This window comes from Oryx dammah, unplaced genomic scaffold (assembly GCF_014754425.2).
Source record: "Oryx dammah isolate SB20612 unplaced genomic scaffold, SCBI_Odam_1.1 HiC_scaffold_18, whole genome shotgun sequence".
NCBI lineage: Eukaryota > Metazoa > Chordata > Mammalia > Artiodactyla > Bovidae > Oryx > Oryx dammah.
This window is the reverse complement of record NW_024070202.1, coordinates 39,079,593-39,098,958: the sequence shown is the minus strand read 5'-3', so window position 1 is coordinate 39,098,958 and position 19,366 is coordinate 39,079,593. Positions and strand designations below refer to the sequence as shown.

At 32.1% G+C, this 19,366-nt stretch overlaps 1 protein-coding gene across 13 annotated transcripts in view; it reads right to left on the bottom strand.

The window, feature by feature from the left end:
- Positions 1-19,366, bottom strand: part of CACNA2D1 (calcium voltage-gated channel auxiliary subunit alpha2delta 1) — a 539,624-nt gene that overhangs the window by 55,333 nt on the left and 464,925 nt on the right. For 5 of the 13 annotated variants that reach the window (XM_040260717.1, XM_040260719.1, XM_040260714.1 and 2 more), the window contains exons 14-21: positions 19,179-19,228; positions 17,911-18,000; positions 12,635-12,712; positions 10,628-10,702; positions 10,335-10,409; positions 7,026-7,082; positions 3,739-3,810; positions 2,386-2,457 (exon numbers count right to left, since the gene is read on the bottom strand). In XM_040260717.1, coding sequence (XP_040116651.1) covers positions 2,386-2,457; positions 3,739-3,810; positions 7,026-7,082; positions 10,335-10,409; positions 10,628-10,702; positions 12,635-12,712; positions 17,911-18,000; positions 19,179-19,228 — 569 coding nt within the window. The remainder of the gene's footprint in view (positions 1-2,385; positions 2,458-3,738; positions 3,811-7,025; positions 7,083-10,334; positions 10,410-10,627; positions 10,703-12,634; positions 12,713-17,910; positions 18,001-19,178; positions 19,229-19,366) is intronic. The other 8 variants (XM_040260724.1, XM_040260726.1, XM_040260718.1 and 5 more) reach the window with 2 other exon arrangements.

Genomic DNA, 19,366 nt, shown 5'->3' with positions numbered 1-19,366 from the left:
GCTTCCCATGAAGCTCAGTGGTAAACATCTGCCTGCCAAGCAGGAGACACAGGTTCCATCCCTGGTTCAGGAAGATACCCTAGAGAAGGAAATGACCACCCACTCCAGTAATTCTTGCCTGGAGAATCCTGTGGACAGAGGAGCCTGGCAGATTACAGTCCATAAGTTTGCAAAGAATTAGACACAACTGAGCGACTGAACAGCAGGATCAGCAGTAGCAGTTCTTATTAAGCTATATTACAGTATTTATATTAGATACTAATTACTTAATATTATTGACAGAGAAAAACAACTATATCCACCAGGGAAAGGAAGAAAGAGCTAAATGACTTCATAGACATTGAATCTTTCTTATGTAGCTATTGAAGGGTAGTAAAGAAATGATCATTCCTTCTTCTATTAGATTTAGTGATGACACATATGCATCTTTTAATATTTTCAGCTATCTCCAGTGTCATCATCCTCAGCAGAACAATAATATTCACTAAAGTTATTACTTGATATTAGGTAATATACAAAATATTTTACGATCCTTGTCTCATTTAATCAAGCCCCTGGAGTAAATGAAATACTCTTCTTTTCCACAATTTACTGATTTGGAAAATGAATCTTCAAGAGGACTTTAACTGGCAGGATGAAGGAAAATGCATGATTCCAAGTCTATTTTATAACAACTACACAATGTTGTTTTATACATCAAATATCCCCATGGCTTTATTTATGTCTGTGGAAGATGGGGGAGAGAGGACAGGAAGGGCACAGGAAGTTTCTGGACTCAGAAAATTCCTAAAAGAATTTTAAAAAAAGTTTACATATTTACTACTACTCTTAAAAAACCAGGGCAAACTAGTATTGTTCCACAAGTTATATAAAAAGAAAAAAGAATATCAAAAACAGTATCAGATTAGAGAAATAAAGACACAAGACACCAGTTTCTTCAAGGTAATTAATATGAAAAGTCTATGGGGGGATACTGGTCAAAAGAAAAAGAATTTACAGTAAGTTGGAGGAAAAAAATTAAAAAGTGACTTAATAGAAACAAAATTGATTTATAAGTTGGAAAAAAAGGTACAGGTCAAAGAGTTCTTTTTGGCAGATCAGCAGAAAGAAGTTGGCAGAATTGCTGAAAATGGTTTACCTCTTTTCTCAGAAAAGTGAAGGTATAAACAGCATGGCTAAATTCTAAGTAAACAGAGCTGACATTTCAACAAAACATTTAAAATGTCAAGACTGACACTGATGTGTACCCCTTGTGTTCTGGTAACAGGGACTCCTGATTAAAGTGAGAAAGGGCAGGTACTAAAGAAGTACTATGTTCGGATCCTCGCTGCATCTTAGGGAAAAAATTCTGCTGATTCAGATTCAGGAGATTTGTTACACTTAATGGATTTAACAAACTCAAGAGAATCGTTACACTTAAAATGGATGAGATTATGAGGAAATAAGACATAAATTATACATAAAAGCTTAAATTAAATTTCTAGGTGCAAAAGCTTGTAGGTTCTATGTATTTTTCAAATACCCAAATATACAAACACATATCCCCATGTGACTGATAATGGATAGACACACTTTCAATACACAAGGAATTTCCCAGTGTCATTATAAAACAATACAAGCATTACATACTTGTACCAGTGATTTTATAGTGGTAGCTATGTTTTCTCGATTTAATTTCAGATTTAAATGCAGGACAATCATGCAGAAAGAGTAAAAGAAAATAAACCCAGCCAGAAACAAGTAAATAAGAAACAAAAAAAATTAATATATGGAACTCAACAATTAAAACATCTGCATGCACAAGCAATACAAAATATACATCTATTAAGTACTGACTTCAAACTGTATGACTGAAATGGCCTAAAAGAACATGGCAGGACATTATATTGTGTGTTCTATTTCATACTGTGATAGAAAAGATGGAGACATAAAATACAATTTTTGAAACCCAACAAGGACCTTCTGTAGAGCACAGGGAACTATATTTAATATTATGTAATAACCTAAAAGGAAAAGTATCTAAAAAGAATATATATGTGTGTATATGTATGTACAGCTGAAACACTATGCTATATACTTGAAACATATTGTAAATCAACTATACTTCAATAAAATTTTTTAAAATGTAATTTTCAAGAATATATTATTAGTGATGCAACAATACATTAAGAAACCTATAGCAACATTATTTTATAAAAGTTTCAGATTTAAAAATCTTACTGAAAATATCCCTCCAGCAAGGAATGCTTTAAATAAATCTGTTTACTAGAAATCTCTCTGTTTGATAAATAAATATTGTTTTACTAGATCAGACTGACCACTAATGTCAATTATTATTGTTAATATATACATTTTATTTAAGAATAAATCTGGCTTAATTCTTACCTCATCTTGAGATTTAACCAGAGTCCTGAATGTTTTTTCTCCGCTTTCTCCGTCTATCATTTTATTTCGAATCTAAGGGAAATTGAAACAGTTACTTTACGCAGACACTCAACAGACCAAGTGTGGAAATATTCTTTTAAAAGTTACTGTATTATTGTTATTTTAGGTTATCCTTTCAGAACACTTTACAACAGATATTCATTGTTTACTTAAAATATCCCAGCACTATGCCTCAGTCTAAGGTAATTATAATAAATAGACTTTATCGTTCTACACTGAGGGAGTAAATGTGTAAAATGTGGAAAGCAAGTACAAATGTGTGACCAACTGTAAAAGAAATATGAGAGTCTTTGAATAGATAAGAGACAGAGTTAATCCATTTGAAAGAATCTTAGAAATCTTTGCTCTGGCACATGAGAGCCAGGTTCAAATTCTGGTGCTGCTACTTACTATTAATAGCTGAGTAACTGGAGATAAGTTATGTAACCTCTTGTACCTCAAATAGATCAGTACAACAGACATAATAATAATAGTAATAGTAGTAATAACAACAAAAACAATGAACCTATTTCAGAAGCTCTTGAAAAGCCATGACTGACACATATCACATACTCAGTAAGTGTTATTATTAATAATTATCTTTATTATTATGGAGGGCTTCCCTGGTAGCTCAGATGATAAAGAATCTGCCTGCAATGCAGGAGACCTGGGTTCTATCCTTGGGTTGGGAAGATGCCCTGGAGAAGGAAATGACAACCCACTCCAGTATTCTTGCCTAGAGAATCCCACGGACAGAGCAGCCTGCTGGGCTATAGTCCATAGGGTTGCAAAGAGTTGGACACAACTGAGCGACTAACACTTTCACTTTTCACTTTATTATTATGGAAGGTCCCTCAGAGGAAGTGGCATGCAATGTTGGTTTTGAAAGAAAACAGAAATTTTCTGACAATAGAGTAGTAAGAAAAACATGGCAGCTTCTTTCCTCATGTTGCTTACTGAGTGGTTAAATTCTCTGAAAATTTTCTTTCAATTCTATGGCAACATCCTCCTCCCTGTGTTTTTTCAATTGAAATCTACAAGTTATATTTGTATTGAAATACACAACTCTACCTGTAGAAGGAGAAAGAAAGAAAAAACTAAGGTCACACCCAATTTTAAATATTTATTCCTTTTCATATGATCTTTTGGATGAGGGAGCCTAGGATCTGGAAATTTTTAAAGACAAAAAACAGTCATCTTTGTGCATATAGTCCAAAGAGAGAACCAACACAATGAAAATGCTCAACAAATCCTGTGGACTGGAAGAATCCCAGCATCTGATGGGAGGATGTTGTTCAGGCCAACGGCACTTACCTCCACTTTAATATCGTTTTCTAATTCTGCATCAAGGAAATCCAAAGTTACTGGCTCCTGAGATTTGGGGTTCTACACAGAGAATAATTAAGCATACAGGACATTGTAAAATGCTGTACAGAGAATAATTCAAGGGATATGTAAATACAGAATTAATTCCATAAAAGTTACTTACCTAAGATATATGAAAAGCTGACTAGATAATTGTATAAATGTAGATTCTTTCATATATATTTTAAAGTAATAATAAGTAGGCTAGGAATTTGAACCTTAATTGTGGCAAATTCTGATTATCACCAACTGAAGATACTTATATTTTGAGTCCTGTATTAGGTGGGACATTTATAATCACAAATCCTGTGGGAATACGACTTCTAAAGATCCACTTACAGCTTTTTTTTTCTTTAATCAGGATGTGAAATGACCACATGACATTTAAAAATTTTCTTAATCATAAAGTAAGGACATCAAAATATTTGATAAACAAACATATACTATTCTCTTGTAACACTAGTAATGCAACATGTCGTAGTAGAATTTCAAAGTTCACTAGAACATAAAAATGATACATAATACATGTCTATAATTTTACAACTTTAAAAATTTAGAAACTGGATTTTAATGTTTACTAAATTAGATACCATCAATATGTTATAACTAATTAGATAGAAGTAATAAACACAAATTATGCCATATTAGTGCAAGGTCATTGGAAGTTAAAAAATTACAGCCTCACAGGCTCTTCCAAAATATATTTGAATCACCATTATTTTAAACAGTTTTACAACTGCTGACTACGAAAGACAATGCCAAAAATGAAATGTATTAAAATTAAATATTTATATCAAATGCTGAATAACACAATATACATAGCATGTATTCATCTTATAATAATGACAGAAATGCCTTTAGGGAGTAATTCCATTTAAATAATGAAAAATATATAATTTCCATGGGTTTTGATGAATGGGAATTCTTAAAGGAAAAAAAGAAAAAAAAACTGTGCCTGGCACGTCTATTAAAAAATAATTCACTGCTTATGAAACTGATATCTAAATTCAGAAGGTTCTAGACTACTGAAAATAAGTATTGGATTGTTCAACAGGTTAAAATACTGATTTTTTTTAAGGCAGCATTTTACTGGTTCAGAAGTAAATACTCTTTTGAAAAGTAACATGTTTCTGAAGAAGAAAATAAAAATCAGCATTGAAAATAATTCTAGTCCTTTGCTTAAACTATGAAATTGAGCACATTTCTATCAAAAGGAGACTCTAAAGTTGACAGTTATTCTAAATTCCTTACTTAAAGTCATATGAAATAAATTATCTTTACACAAACACCCTATCAGCATGACAATTTTAACTCACTGCAAAACAAAGTCAAAATAAAATGATAAAATATAAACATAAATAAGAATATCATCTTACATGCAATGGATAATGCATAGCATGACCAGACCCAAACAGCATGCATGGAGGAGGCATTATCAGGAAGAATTGGCAATATGAAGATCATGTCCCAATCCAACATATAAAGACACAGAGAGGAAAAGGAAATCATAAAAGAAAAATGTCAATGCATCACTTGCACTTTGTATATGGCAATCTGGCTGACCAGTTTTTAAAAGACTCATCACAAGTAAAGTGACAGAAAAATTTAAAAGCAGACTCATATTGAAAAGTACCAAGAGATGCATGAGAACTGAATCCAGTCCCTGCATTCCCAATACTTTCATTTTTTAAATATTTTAAAATATGTTTTAAATATCCAATAATCCTCACTTGAAAAATTTAAATATCAACTAATAAAATGATTAATACTATTTGTGGAACTAAAATAAAAGGCAGAATGTAATGTTCTTAAATTTTAAGTTGAAATAATTAACAGCATTATTAAAAATACTACATAGTTTTAAAAATATTTTCTAAATTTAGAAGTCTTGTGTGGTTGCTAGTTTGCCATTTGAAGTTTCCTTAAAAATAAACCATTTTCCAGGTTGTTTTTTTAAATTATATCACAATATTTACATGCAATATTTGAAAGTATCGCAAAACTAAAAATTCACTAAAATGCACATGACTGCAACGAGTATAATTTAAGGTAATACACAAAAAGAAACATGCAAGAGGAGTAACATAAAACAATTTAATAAATCAAGAAAAGACAAATTTTAACTGTAGAGGAACATAAAAGATATGAAGATTGACACAGCAACATGAAATTCAGATTGTCACAGAATTTTAGAGCTAGAAGGGAACTGAAGTTTTTATTAATCCAAAGGCTCAGTTCTTTAGAATTCCCTGGGAATCTTTAAAACTATTCATAAGCCTAGGGCCTATCCCTGGCCAAATTAAGTCAGAATTTTGAGGAGATGGAGCTGGGGATCTATATCTGTATTTAACTTCCTCAGAATATCCTGTGTAGGATAGGAAATAATTATTAGTTTAATCTTCCTACTTTTCAGATGAAGAAACTGAAGTCCCATGGGGTTTAGTGCACTACTCCAGGAGACAGTGTTGGTTATAAGTAGAACAAACTGGAGTTCAGTTCTACAAATTCATAGTGTAACAATCCATTAATATCATACTACCTCTCCACTACAATATCACCATTTTTAAAAAAGAAATAGGCTTATATATAAAACCTTAAGTCATACTGAACTTTCTTCAAAATTTTGAAATGTTCTTACTAAACTTTACTAAACTATAGGAAGAATCCTTTCAGGATTATTATTTTTAGTGTTAATGTTTTAAGTTATTTTCCCACCAGAGGAAAGATTCTGCAAATGAGTTTTCCAGACAATATTAATTTGCAATTTTGGACATTTTAAATTAGGTGACGTGAACTTTCTCTAACTGCTAACCTGAAAATATACTTTTAGAGATCCGCCAGAATTTTTGCTTAAATTGTGTGATTCAGAGAAATCAGACATCAGAATTGTATTTTTATTTCCACTTAGAAGTTAATTTTACAACCAATTGTTAGGATTACATGGATTTGACACTGATTTCACAATAATATTTAATAACAAACCTAATTTTAATTTTGTGATTACTTGATTATCATTGTTACATAATTTGCTAGCAGTCTTTAGTCAGCAAATGCACACCCTCTGCCATCATTAATAACATTTTTACTCCAATTTATTGAGAAATGATGCTCATCTCCATCTCATGCTCTGGTAGCTTGCTATGAAGAAAGGCAGCATTAATCATATGCTTTTAGGAAAAGAAGCTTGATCGCAACTCTGATTTAGCAAATTTGAAGGCACTGCTAACTTCAGTTACCTGAACATTGGGTCTCCTTTTTCTTAAATTAATTGTTGGTATACCTATGCCAATAGGCTGAAGCAACAGAAAGATGGTAATTCATCATACTATATATCAACCTGGGTAAAGGTTCTACCTTATCATCAATTTTGGTCAGATATCTCCTCAATCAGAAACAGGTATCATCAAGTTCATGATGAGTTAATAAACGAAAGTTCAAAAATATTTTTAGTGAAAAAATATGTAAATCTAGTAAAATTACTTAACATTGTTTAAAGCAAAATTACTAATATTTTCCTTTTATTCCTAAAAAAAAGTAATAAAGTAGGAAAGGAGAAAGATGCTTTCTCTCAGACAATTTTTATGCTGATTGATTTTATTTTATTTTCACGTGCTGCCTGGCTTGCAGCATCTTAGTTCCCTGACCAAGGATTGAACCCAAGCCTACGGCAGTGGAAACATCATGTCCTAACTATTGGACGGCCAGGGAATTCTCTATACTGTTTTAAAATCAAACAAACAAAAGCACAAAAGAGGAATATTTTAGAATGTATATGATTCATATATGTTAAAATATAAATATTATAGGATATTGAAAAGTTTTAATCTTAAACACTTAAACTTTGTGGCCTTGGTGGACTTTCCTGGTGGTTCTGTGGTTAAGACTCCATGCTTCTACTCTCAGAGGCAATAGAAGTTCCCCCTAGTCAGGGAACTAAGATCCTGCATGCCGCATAGAATGGCAAAAACAAACAAACAAAAACCCTCAAATCTGGGCCTTTGTTAGTGACATCAAATATTGTACTTATGGAACAAATGGTGAATTCAATCATAACACTATAGGTTTATTTTAAATATTGACTTCTAAAATGTAAATTATTCACAATTTCCTATATAATAAATATTTCTTAAGATTGATAAAAAATGAGATATCTAGTAAGTATAGCTAATCTGGTTATGTCAATGAAACAAAATGGGGGAATTCTAAATTCTATTTTGGAATAAAGGAGGATACATAATTCAGCATTTGTCAAAATATACTCATGGTGGAGACTCTGAAGAGTCACTTTGAGAAGATAAATAATGATTCCTTAGAAAATTAGATATACAAAAGATTCACAGCTATTTTATTTTCCATTATTCTTGGCTTTAGGATACTTTTTCTGCCTTCTAAAAACTTCAGAATTGTACTCAAATAATTTGAATTAAGATTATAGTTTCAGGAGGAAACACAAGGCATTCAGCAAAGAATGTCTGTGTAAGATTAAATGTTGATCTTGCTAAAAAATAATGGGTACTATGGAACATGGCATTATTTTTCTATATTTTCACTGGTGAATTTTGAATGAAAAAGATTAAGATTAATTTTGCTGGCATGCTACTCTAACCATATTGGTCCTTTGTATTTATCAGTTTCTAAACAACTGTATTACACTGTATTATCCTTTATCAGGTTCTTGTATCTATCTGTGTAACTAGCAACATCACCCACAAAAAGAAATTATAATATCTAACCTGTTAAGAATAAGCATATTTAATTCAAAAGCATGAACTTCAGAAAAAATATACTGATAGTTCAAACATTTTAAATGGTTCTCTAAAACTATTCTTTTAATAATTTCCTATATAAAAATATGAAAAATAACATAATCCTGAAGAAAAATCAACCATTTGGGCTTTACTATGAATTTATAAATAATTTATATTTTGTTTATAGCTTTCAAAATTTTAGTAAATTAATTATTCCAAGTATGAGCCAGAAACATGTTTAAAGCATTCAAATAGTAATAAAATATTTTCCACATAAATACTGGTTATTAGTATAAGAATGTAGAAAAGGGGAAAACCTTTTCAAATAATTACCTCTAAATGATGGATTTATATATTTACATATATTCATTCTTCTTCTTCTTTATTATTTTGTCTATGATATGTTTTAGTTCCTTTGGGGAAGGAGTTTAGACTCACAATCATAAAATGTCCAGCTACATAAAAGTAGGGGTCCTTCACACTCTTCAGCACATTATATTATTACAGCATTTAAATCATGTTACTTATGGGAATATAATTTAAATATATTGGCTATACAACATAATACAAAATACTACTATAAAGTTTTTACAAATCTTAAGATTCAGAAAGATAAAAATTTTCAATTATAAAAAAAATCATGTTAGCCAATCATAAACAACTCTATTATAAGAAACTTGACATGTTTTAAAAGAGCTGTGACAGACTAATGATAACATGTGAAATGCTTATCTCATATTTACATTAAAGTAACAACTTTAAAAACAATTCAGGGTGATCAGTAGCTACAAATAATTAGTAAATATTTAGATAATGATGGATTTTGTATGGAAATAATTTTCAGAGTGAGAAATAAAATGCAGACATTAGTTATAACACTAAATATGTTTTAATATTCAATGTTAATGGTTCTTGATTATTACTTTTTGAATAATTTTTAATGACCCTACTTGATATCCTAAAATATCTCTAAATATCTATGCCTGGGGAGAAGGAAATAGTATGCATAAGTCTGCATAGATTTCCCTGAAGAATGGTTTAAAGTATCCTTAATATTACCTTCAAAGTTAAATAATAACTTGAAGCTGCTTATAAATTAAAAATAAATAAGGTTTTGCCAGCTTTACATATAGATACATAAGTGCTTTACCTGGGAAGCATTAATGAAAAGTGAAATGAATTGGATCAGATATTTAGGAAAGTATTTTATACCCTGGGAAAATAGGAATAAAGATTTGGATAAAATCTTTAATGTATGGAATTTTATAACTTTCATATAACTCACTGATTAATAAAGCCTTCCCAGTTACGAAGTCCATCTCACTGAGTTTTCCTTACTGCATTTCATACATATCTTTATAAGTCGGGGAGATGGAAAGGAGAGAGAATTACCAGAAACAAAGAGAGAGAGAAATGGCCTATGCAGAGAGGAACATGAATAATGCTGTCAGGTTTACACCCATCCAGGCAACCGCCTACACTGCCTTACAGCCTAATGAAAACACCAAGGAGGATGTGTGAAGCTCAGGGACAGGAGGTGATAATGACTGCCTCTGAGACAGGACTACTGGTTAGCTGGGTACTGGATAGGAATATTGCAGAGCTAAGCTGGTAAGCGAAAATGAAAACTGCTTTCACATCTTCGCATAACTGTGGCTTTGTCACGTATTAACATTACACATAAAATGCTTTTTTATACTTAGTGCTATATAGTGAATAAAAAATGATGAACCTAACTAAGAACATTAATCATTAATTTTACAGAACACTATCACTGTAAACAAATTATAGACATACCTTTGGCTGAAGATTTGGATGTAATAAAACATAACCATTAGGGTCAATTGCAAAATAATAGCCGTTGGGGCACAACTGAAAAACAATAATAATAAATTCTTAAATACATATTTTAAAGCATAAAGAAAGGTAACATGATATTATAACATTCTTTTAAGAATTCTTTTAAATATTTAGTAGCTTTGCAAAGATAAATGCACAATTTTTGAGAATTTCTTAAGTGCTTTAAAGACAAGCTAAATTAGTATGGTTTTAAAATAAAAAAGATATCAAAAAAGAAAATGGCATCTTACTGTAAAACGTGGTGTTAGTCTTTTAATATCTTCCAAAGACACATCAACTCCCATCACACCAAGAATCAGCTGATTCTATAATAGGCAAAAAGGCAGTGTTTTTATACCCAAAATTTACACATTTCTATACAAAATTATAACATACATTCATCCTTTAGCTTGACAATGCTTGCATTTCACATTAGATTAAATATATATATATATTTTTATGTGTAAGGGTGAGGCACTTAATGTATCAGTTTGCAGTGATTCTCAGCTATGATTTTTCTTTTCCTTCAACTGTATTGTTATTAGGTTAAAAGTGAAATCTTGATTATTTCAGCTAAAATACAACACAAATATATGAAATTTTAAATTTGTTGCTTTTTGTACTAATTACCCCATAGTTTAATTGATACTGTACAGTCAACAGCTGTAAGTGGGGGTTGTATGTATATTTGTGAGTATAAACTGACTTTGTGCTATAATACAATTCAGAAATCACCACTTAATTAGACAATACCAAATTAAAAAACCATGTATTTTTGCTGATGATAATACTAGTGTATATGTGAAAAGTATGTGATCTTACGTGTAATAAAATGGAAATTCTCACAACACTATTTCTGCTTGCTGTTAACTTCTAAATACCAAACAATGGGCATCATAGTTTTAGTTGCAAATCAAAGAATCCATGTGGTAAATTGTTATCATAGTCTTTTATGGGACATAAGGATGGAAATGGTGTTAAAATTTGGAATCACGGATCTGTTTTAAATATAGTTACATAAATTATAAAATAAAATGTTACACAGAAAGTCATTAAATCCAATCAATTGTTATTATAAGCACATTGTAAACCCTGTGTAGGTACACACAGAATGAGAAAGTTAGGTCAACAACTATGCTGTTTTCCCATGAACCAACCCAGAGCCAACTCAGGGCATGTTCCCCCAATTTAAGCAATCTCTTACACAGTCTATATGAGGAGTTAAGAGAACTACTCCCTTCATGAGTTACGATAATTAGAACCAGCAGATACTTAAGAATGGTAATGGGCCCCCAAAGAGGAATAACCAATTTTTTCCGTGGCCACATTATTAAAATAAGGAGTTCAACTGAAATTTATAATAAGTGAACAAATAAGGCTTAAGTGCAACATTCATTATATTATAAACTAGAAATAAATTTCCCTCAAATCAGGACTGTCAGCCAAAATATAAAATCAGTATTTAGTATTTAAAAATCTTAGTTCTCCTAGATTTTTAAATTCCTTCTAATGCAAGCTAAGACAAAGGAATGCAAACCTACTTTAAATAAAAAGTATTTTTTAAAATGAGATAATTTAACAAGCACAAGATACATATTTTTCAACATTTGTAGAACTTTAGGTTGGTAGCATTGACAATGCCAGTGCTATAGAAATAAGTATTTTTATGAGACTCATTAAGCATTTTTTCCTCAATTTGAAAAAGAGAAAAACAGAAAGAGAACTATTCATTTAAATCATATCCTTCAGTTACATGATAATTAAAAAAAATAATTTGTTGTATGGGACTTGGAGGATGAATGATCCTAAAAAGGTACCTATATATATCTGATACAAACATTACCATGTTATTTTTTTTGCTTTGGATTTTTCTTTTTTTCTGAACTCCATGGGTATCTTAGATGCATTTAAAAATGTGCACAAAGTAGTACTGCCCTTTTATCATGTATTCCGTAACATCTTACGGGAAACCCAAATGAACTTTCTGGTCCAAGCAATAATTACTCCCAGACCCTGAACTTGTGCTCTTGTCAAGTCACAGTTAACTAGAGTTAAGCTGAATCTTGTCTCTGGGGGAACTGAGAACTTGTCGTGCATTTCCTTTTTCCCAGGTGGTTATCACATAGACAGCTGCTGACTTTTACTTTCAGCCTCATGAGACAGTTACGTTCTATGTATTTCCTTATAGAAATATCTTATCCACAATAAGCTTCAACGTCATAGTTTATTATTATTAATTTTATCAATTAACTTTTAACCTTTAAGTTTGTCTTATTTTCATTTTGGCCGGTTATGTTGAAGACCGGAAGAGTTCCAGTAATGACAAGTCCCAGTTCCTAAAAATAGATTCACAGAAAAAAGTCAAATTCAAATAACAATTTCAACTTTGTCATTATGCATTAGTTTTTGAATATCTGACACTGTATTTTAGTTGCTTTATAAACTGTCAAAAAAATTAGAAATTGATTTTGAAAGCTTATTTAAAGGTCAATGAAATAAATGTCTTAGAAACTAGTAGTATCTATTAGTCAGTTCTTTAAGCATGCAACATCTAAAATAATACTCTCAAGAGAGCATTGCAATAACTTTAAAAGTCAAATTACACTAAACCTTGTAGTAACCCTGTCCATCCACTCTTTTTTTCTCATAGTGCTGCTGCTGCTGCTGCTAAGTAGCTTCAGTCGTGTCCGACTCTGTGCGACCCCATAGACGGAAGCCCAGCAGGCTCCCCCATCCCTGGGATTCTCCAGGCAAGAACACTGGAGTGGGTTGCCATTTCCTTCTCCAATCAGAGGCCACTATGAACAGAGTGATATTAAAATATTCAAATGATTTAACTTTTCTTTTTTTTTTCAGCTCCATTCTTAAATTTTTTGATGGCCTAAGCCAAAGGCTTCAGGCTAAATCACAGATGTGTAGCAAAATAATATTATAAACAGAAAAAACATGCTACTGATAATACATTTCTAGGATATTCTAGGTAAGCATTATGATGTTCAAAAGAAGCAACATTGCTTCTATATGCTTTCCAAAATGAACGTTTTGACAAACTGAAATGATGCAGACAGGTGCAATAATCAAATATGAAAGTCTAGTCATGAAGCAGTTTAGTAGAGTAAAAATAATTACACAGTATTAATCAGCATGTAGATAATTTCATATGTTACATGAATCCACAGAGATTAGTTGGAAAAAACTGATTTTCAGGTCAGAGGTTGCATTTTATGATTGTCATCTGCAACAATTATATTTCTGTTACAAATATTTCATGTCAGAACTACATTTTTAAAAAATTACTCTAAAATAATTTAAAAATTATTGTTGAAAATTCTGAATTTACTGAGAAATTATTAGTAATCTTTTTGTGAATAATGATCCCAAGTCCAAATCTATTGACTCTTGTTCTAAGTATAGAAACAGCAGTCTTATAAAGAAAATGGTTTAGGCGATGGCTTATTATTAATTATACACATGGGAAGCTCAAAAACAGTAGAAACTGAATTAGTGGGAAAGGACAATTATACACTTTCAGCAGAACAACGTATCAAATTACTTGGGACCAAGAAAATTAAGGAAATGACGACACATAGTTGGCTGCATGATAGGTATGTTGACTTTGTATTTAGTATTAAGGAAGAAAATTTGACCATGAAAACACCCTTAATTGAATATGTGAATTAATATCTGCAATGAAAACTTTCCACCTCAACAGTGCCAGATTATAGATAATTTATAAACCTAGTATCCAAAAGACACCAAAATCCATGGATATTCAAGTCCCTTATATAAACTGGGTACTATTTAAATATAACTCATGCTCATTCTTCCAGAGTTCAAATCATCTCTATATAACTTATAATACCTTTTACAATGCAAAAAGGTAAAGTAAAGTGGAAGTCGCTCAGTCATGTCTGATTCTTTGCAACCCTATGGACTGTAGCCTACTAGGCTCCTCAGTCCATGAAATTCTCCAGGCAAGAATATTGGAGTGGGCTGCCACTTCCTTCTCCAGGGGATTTTCCTAACCCAGGGATCGACTGGGTCTCCTGTATTGCAGGCAGATTCTTTACCATCTGAGACATCAGGAAAGCCCCTTACAATGCAAATACCATGTAAACAGTTGTAAATACAATGTAAACGTTATGTAACCATTATGCCAGTGCCTGGCAAAATCAAGTTTTGCTTTTTAGAACTTTCTGAATCTTTTTCCTAAATATTTTCAATCTGCAATGGTTGTACCTATAGACACAGGACACAGATATGGAGGACCAACTGTGTATATATTGAGTATATGCACAGTTTTAGGAATGGTAACATGGCTTAAAGCTCAACATTCAGAAAACTAAGATCATAGCATCTGGTCCCATCACTTCATGGAAAATAGATAGGGAAAACAGTGGAAACAGTGTCAGACTTTATTTTGGGGGGCTCCAAAACCACTGCAGACAGTGATTGCAGCCATGAAATTAAAAGATGCTTACTCCTTGGAAGGAAAGTTATGACCAACCTAGATAGCATATTCAAAAGCAGAGACATTACTTTAGGTCCATCTAGTCAAGGCTATGGTTTTTCTTGTGGTCATGTATGGATGTGAGAGTTGGACTGTGAAGAAAGCTGAGCGCCAAAGAATTGATGCTTTTGAACTGTGGTGTTGGAGAAGACTCTTGAGAGTCCCTTGGACTGCAAGGAGATCCAACCAGTCCATTCTGAAGGAGATCAGCCCTGGGTGTTCTTTGGAAGGACTGATGCTAAAGCTGAAACTCCAGTACTTTGGCCACCTCATGCGAAGAGTTGACTCATTGGAAAAGACTCTGATGCTGGGAGGGATTGGGGGCAGGAGGAGAAGGGGACGACAGAGGAAGAGATGGCTGGATGCCATCACCGACTCGATGGACGTGAGTTTGAGTGAACTCCGGGAGTTGGTGATGGACAGGGAATTCATGGGGTCGCAAAGAGTCGGACACGACTGAGCGACTGAACTAACTAACTAACATGGCATAAATAGAAGCAATCTTTTTCTTTGTATCACTTTCACATTGACACAGAATACCATAAATTTTTTCTAAATATGGTAATATGTGCTCCCAAAGGAGATACAAGGCTTCTAACATATTAGACAAACTTATAAACTGCACTCAATTCCAAGGCACTGTGCAAGTTTCTAGAGAACTAAGAAGAGAAATAAAACAAGATATCTGTTCTCTTGGAATTTATTTGATATTTATTTTCCAGAGTGCAATTCATCTAAAGAATCTTACTTTATCTCCCAAATAAAATGAACCCTCCACAATACAGTCCCAGTCTTGGTTCTAGTCTGATCTTCCATTATCTGCAAAAGTGACCAAAGTATCATCCTTTCAGTATACACAGCACTTGTCCAATTTTCATACTGCTATACATCACCAATTGTAGAAACCTTATGTAGTAGACTCATATATTTAGCTAAAACAACACCATCTTTTTAACCTTATTCTATCACCAAATATGTGGCCTCTTTCTTCTGATTTTTAGAGCTCTTTTCATTTTTCTCATTATGTTTATTATATTTTGTCTTGTAATATTTTTACCTTTTTTAAAAAAAATAACTGTGAATCTGACCAGATTATTTTTTGAATGTGTTATGTGCAAAGACTATAAACAAGTAATTGGAAATGAAAATGGGTCATGTTTGAGTCTTAAGTTAGAAGAAAGAATGCACTATGTATCCACTGACCAGTCAATTAATGTGTCTCATTTTGTTCTTTTTTTTTTTTTTACATTTAGTCTCAGTTAGCAGAACAGCAGATTCAGAACTAAAATCGCTTCCTAAAGTCATTTATGCTATCTTCAAGAACCTTACCAACAATGCAGACATGCTGGTTAATGAACTTCTGGTTCATAGGAAATACAAGAGGGAATAATTATTGACTCCTCCTATCATACTCTGTCCTGTGATGGATTTGAATGCATTTCGACCACAGCTTCAGATGACCATGTGACCTTAAATAAATATGTGATGTCAAGAAGGAACACTGGACAGTAATTTTAGCAAGGTCTTGAGGTAAGCAAACTTCATTTTATCATTCTTAGCGTGCAAGGCCGCTGCTAATAGTGCCTGTTTTTCTCCTAAATTTCCTGTATATGTTTATTTTACAAGAACCAAATGATAAGTAATTCTTTCTAAATAGATTGCATTCTGCCCTGTGGGTTCATCACTGTATTCAGGAAAGTAGTATCAGCATATAATTAAACTCCAAGTAGGAAAAGGGGTTACTGAATCAGCATCTATTTTTCAGAGCTTAGTATTTTAAGTCTCTCTGATGTTACACTAGCAAAATTGTTAATTAAGTCTTCTCTAATTAAGTTAAGCATATGAATAAATCTTATTACTATTTATAACTTTCATATTAGGAAGGAAAAAGTTATACTAAAATATGATTTCTCAATATCAGCCCTATTGACATTTTGAGCTGAATAATTCTTTGTTTTGAGTGTGCATGTGTGCGTGCGTGTGTTGGGGATGTGTGTGATTCTCTTGTACATTGTGGGAACATCTAACAGCATCCCTGACACCTATTCATTGGATGCCAGAGCAAACTCTATCCCAGTCATGACAATCAATAATGCCTACAGATATCTCCAAGTGATCTGAGGGGCAAAATTGCCCCCAGTTGAGAAAGAACCACTGCTCTGAAATATGATGGCATGCCTATACTACAATTCCCACTGTGCAGTGGAAAACTTAACATGTTTTTATTTGTTATTTCACATCAGCACATCAGACTATCAATTCAATGAGCTATTTCCATAAATATTTGGGGTTGACTCTAAAGCAAGAAATTATAATATGAAGAGGTGATTAGGTTTGTGATTGTTCCAGGGTGGGGTAAGATATTTGTTTATCTAATTGCAAGTACTTCTGAGTTTTGTTGAGTCTGGTTTAAGATATGGAGGCTATCTCAAATATGGAGGAGACAGCAGACAGACTCCTGCTAGCTGAAAGTGTGAAAGTGTTAGTTGCTCAGTCATAGTCTGAGTCTTTGCGACCCTGTGGAGATTCTCCAGGCAAGAATACTGGAGTGGCTGCCATGCCCTCCTCCAGGCGATCTTCCCAACCCAGGGATCGAATCTGGGTCTCCAGCACTGCAGGCAGTTTCTTTACCATCTGAGCTTCAAGCCTCTGCTAGCTGAAATCTACTTTAAAAATACTTTCTGCACAATTCTTGTTCAAAATCTACTAATTCATGTGAGTTTCGGATTTTTTTTTTACATAAAACTTCACAAAGTTACTAGAATGATCTTAAATTCAAGATTCGAGGTTTGAAACTCTATATCCTCAATGACAAATGAAAAATAACACTTTACATCTCAGGTTCTCTATTGCACACAAGTCTAGATTTTTAAGTAAATTATGTAAATTCTAGCAAAGAAGGTATGATAGAAGGAATTCTGAAAGGGTTTCATGAAGAAAAAAAGAGAAATGGAAGCTAGAGAGAAATAGAAGTTAGCTGTGTGCTTTTGTTATAACAGTCTTTGGTTGAATAGCCTAGCTTACCAGTGCATCCAGGTATACGTTTGTCCACTGGACTTGCTTAGCTTTGTCTCCAGCTAAAACCATTGGTCTTCCCAGAACATCCAAATATTCCTATATAAAAACACATTAAAAAATTTAAGTGGTTGGTAACTAGGAATGCAGTTCTTTTAAAAAAAAAAAAAAAAAAACCAACAACAACTCCACAGAGAAAAAATTACCTAGAGGTAAAAATGAAGAGAGAATTAAAATTATTAAGAGTGTTAAGCATATAATCATTCAATTTCTACTTTGGGTACTCCATAAATGGTATGTCTGCATACTCAGAATTAACAATATTTGACTTGTATTATTTATACAATGTATCTACCCCAGTTTTTTTTTTTTTTCCCTCCTAACAAAACATTCTCTTTCTGAGGTACAGCCAAGGATAAGTGAAATAAGTTCCCTGTGAATTGTTTTATGTTAATCTAAACTATTTAAGGCTCTGTGATTTACTGGATGGAACTGTACAAATTTGAAATAATAAAGCAGCCACATACTTGTTTTCATATCACAGATTGTTTGGCTGAAATTCAAAACTACATTTAAACATATCAAAAATAAATGAAATACTGTGCCAAAACTAGACATCAGACTTGAATGCAGCTGCTGTTTCATTTCAAAACTCAACATATTCAGTATTCATTTCCACAAAAGCCATGTTATTTGGGCTAAATTTTGACTTAGTCTATTCTGTAGACTTTCAGTTATGTTTAAAACTGAATAAATGATTTTAAACAGCAATTTATGAATATTTAAATTTACATTTAAATTAACTTATTGGTTCAATATACCTATTTAATAAGTGTGTTTTCAACTGAATGGCTGTAGAAAAACCATCTCCTTGTTGTAAGTTGCAAATAATTATTGTTTAATTTTCTGTGTTGAACCTATAATTTGGGGAAACTCAGTTAAATGATTTGCTGTAGAAACAAGTTGAAATTATATGATGAGATTGTTAGTAAATGATTTTATTTTCTATGATGTTTTTAAAATAGGAGAAGACAAACATAATTATACATCTTTGTCTGAGTTTCAGAAATTTAAAAACACTTGGAACTTTAATGAAATAAAAACCAATACATTACCATGATACTCATTACAAATGTAATAGTATGAGTTATTTATTCATGTAATATATCAATCATTTATTCATTTTCACCTATTTTCTTCATATTGAGCATATTTAAAGGAGCAAAGAAATATCTTAGTTTGAAAACACACTTTAAACAAGTTTTAAAAAACCATACCTGAGTATTGATTCTTATTGCTCCAATGGAAGGAATTTCATAATAATAACCTGAAATATACATATATATACACAACAGATTTATATGTTTACATATTATGATATAATAAAATACACAGAACTATTTTATGGCTTTCTAGGAGAAACTGAGTACTTCTAATTCAGCAAACACTAAAATATCAATACCGC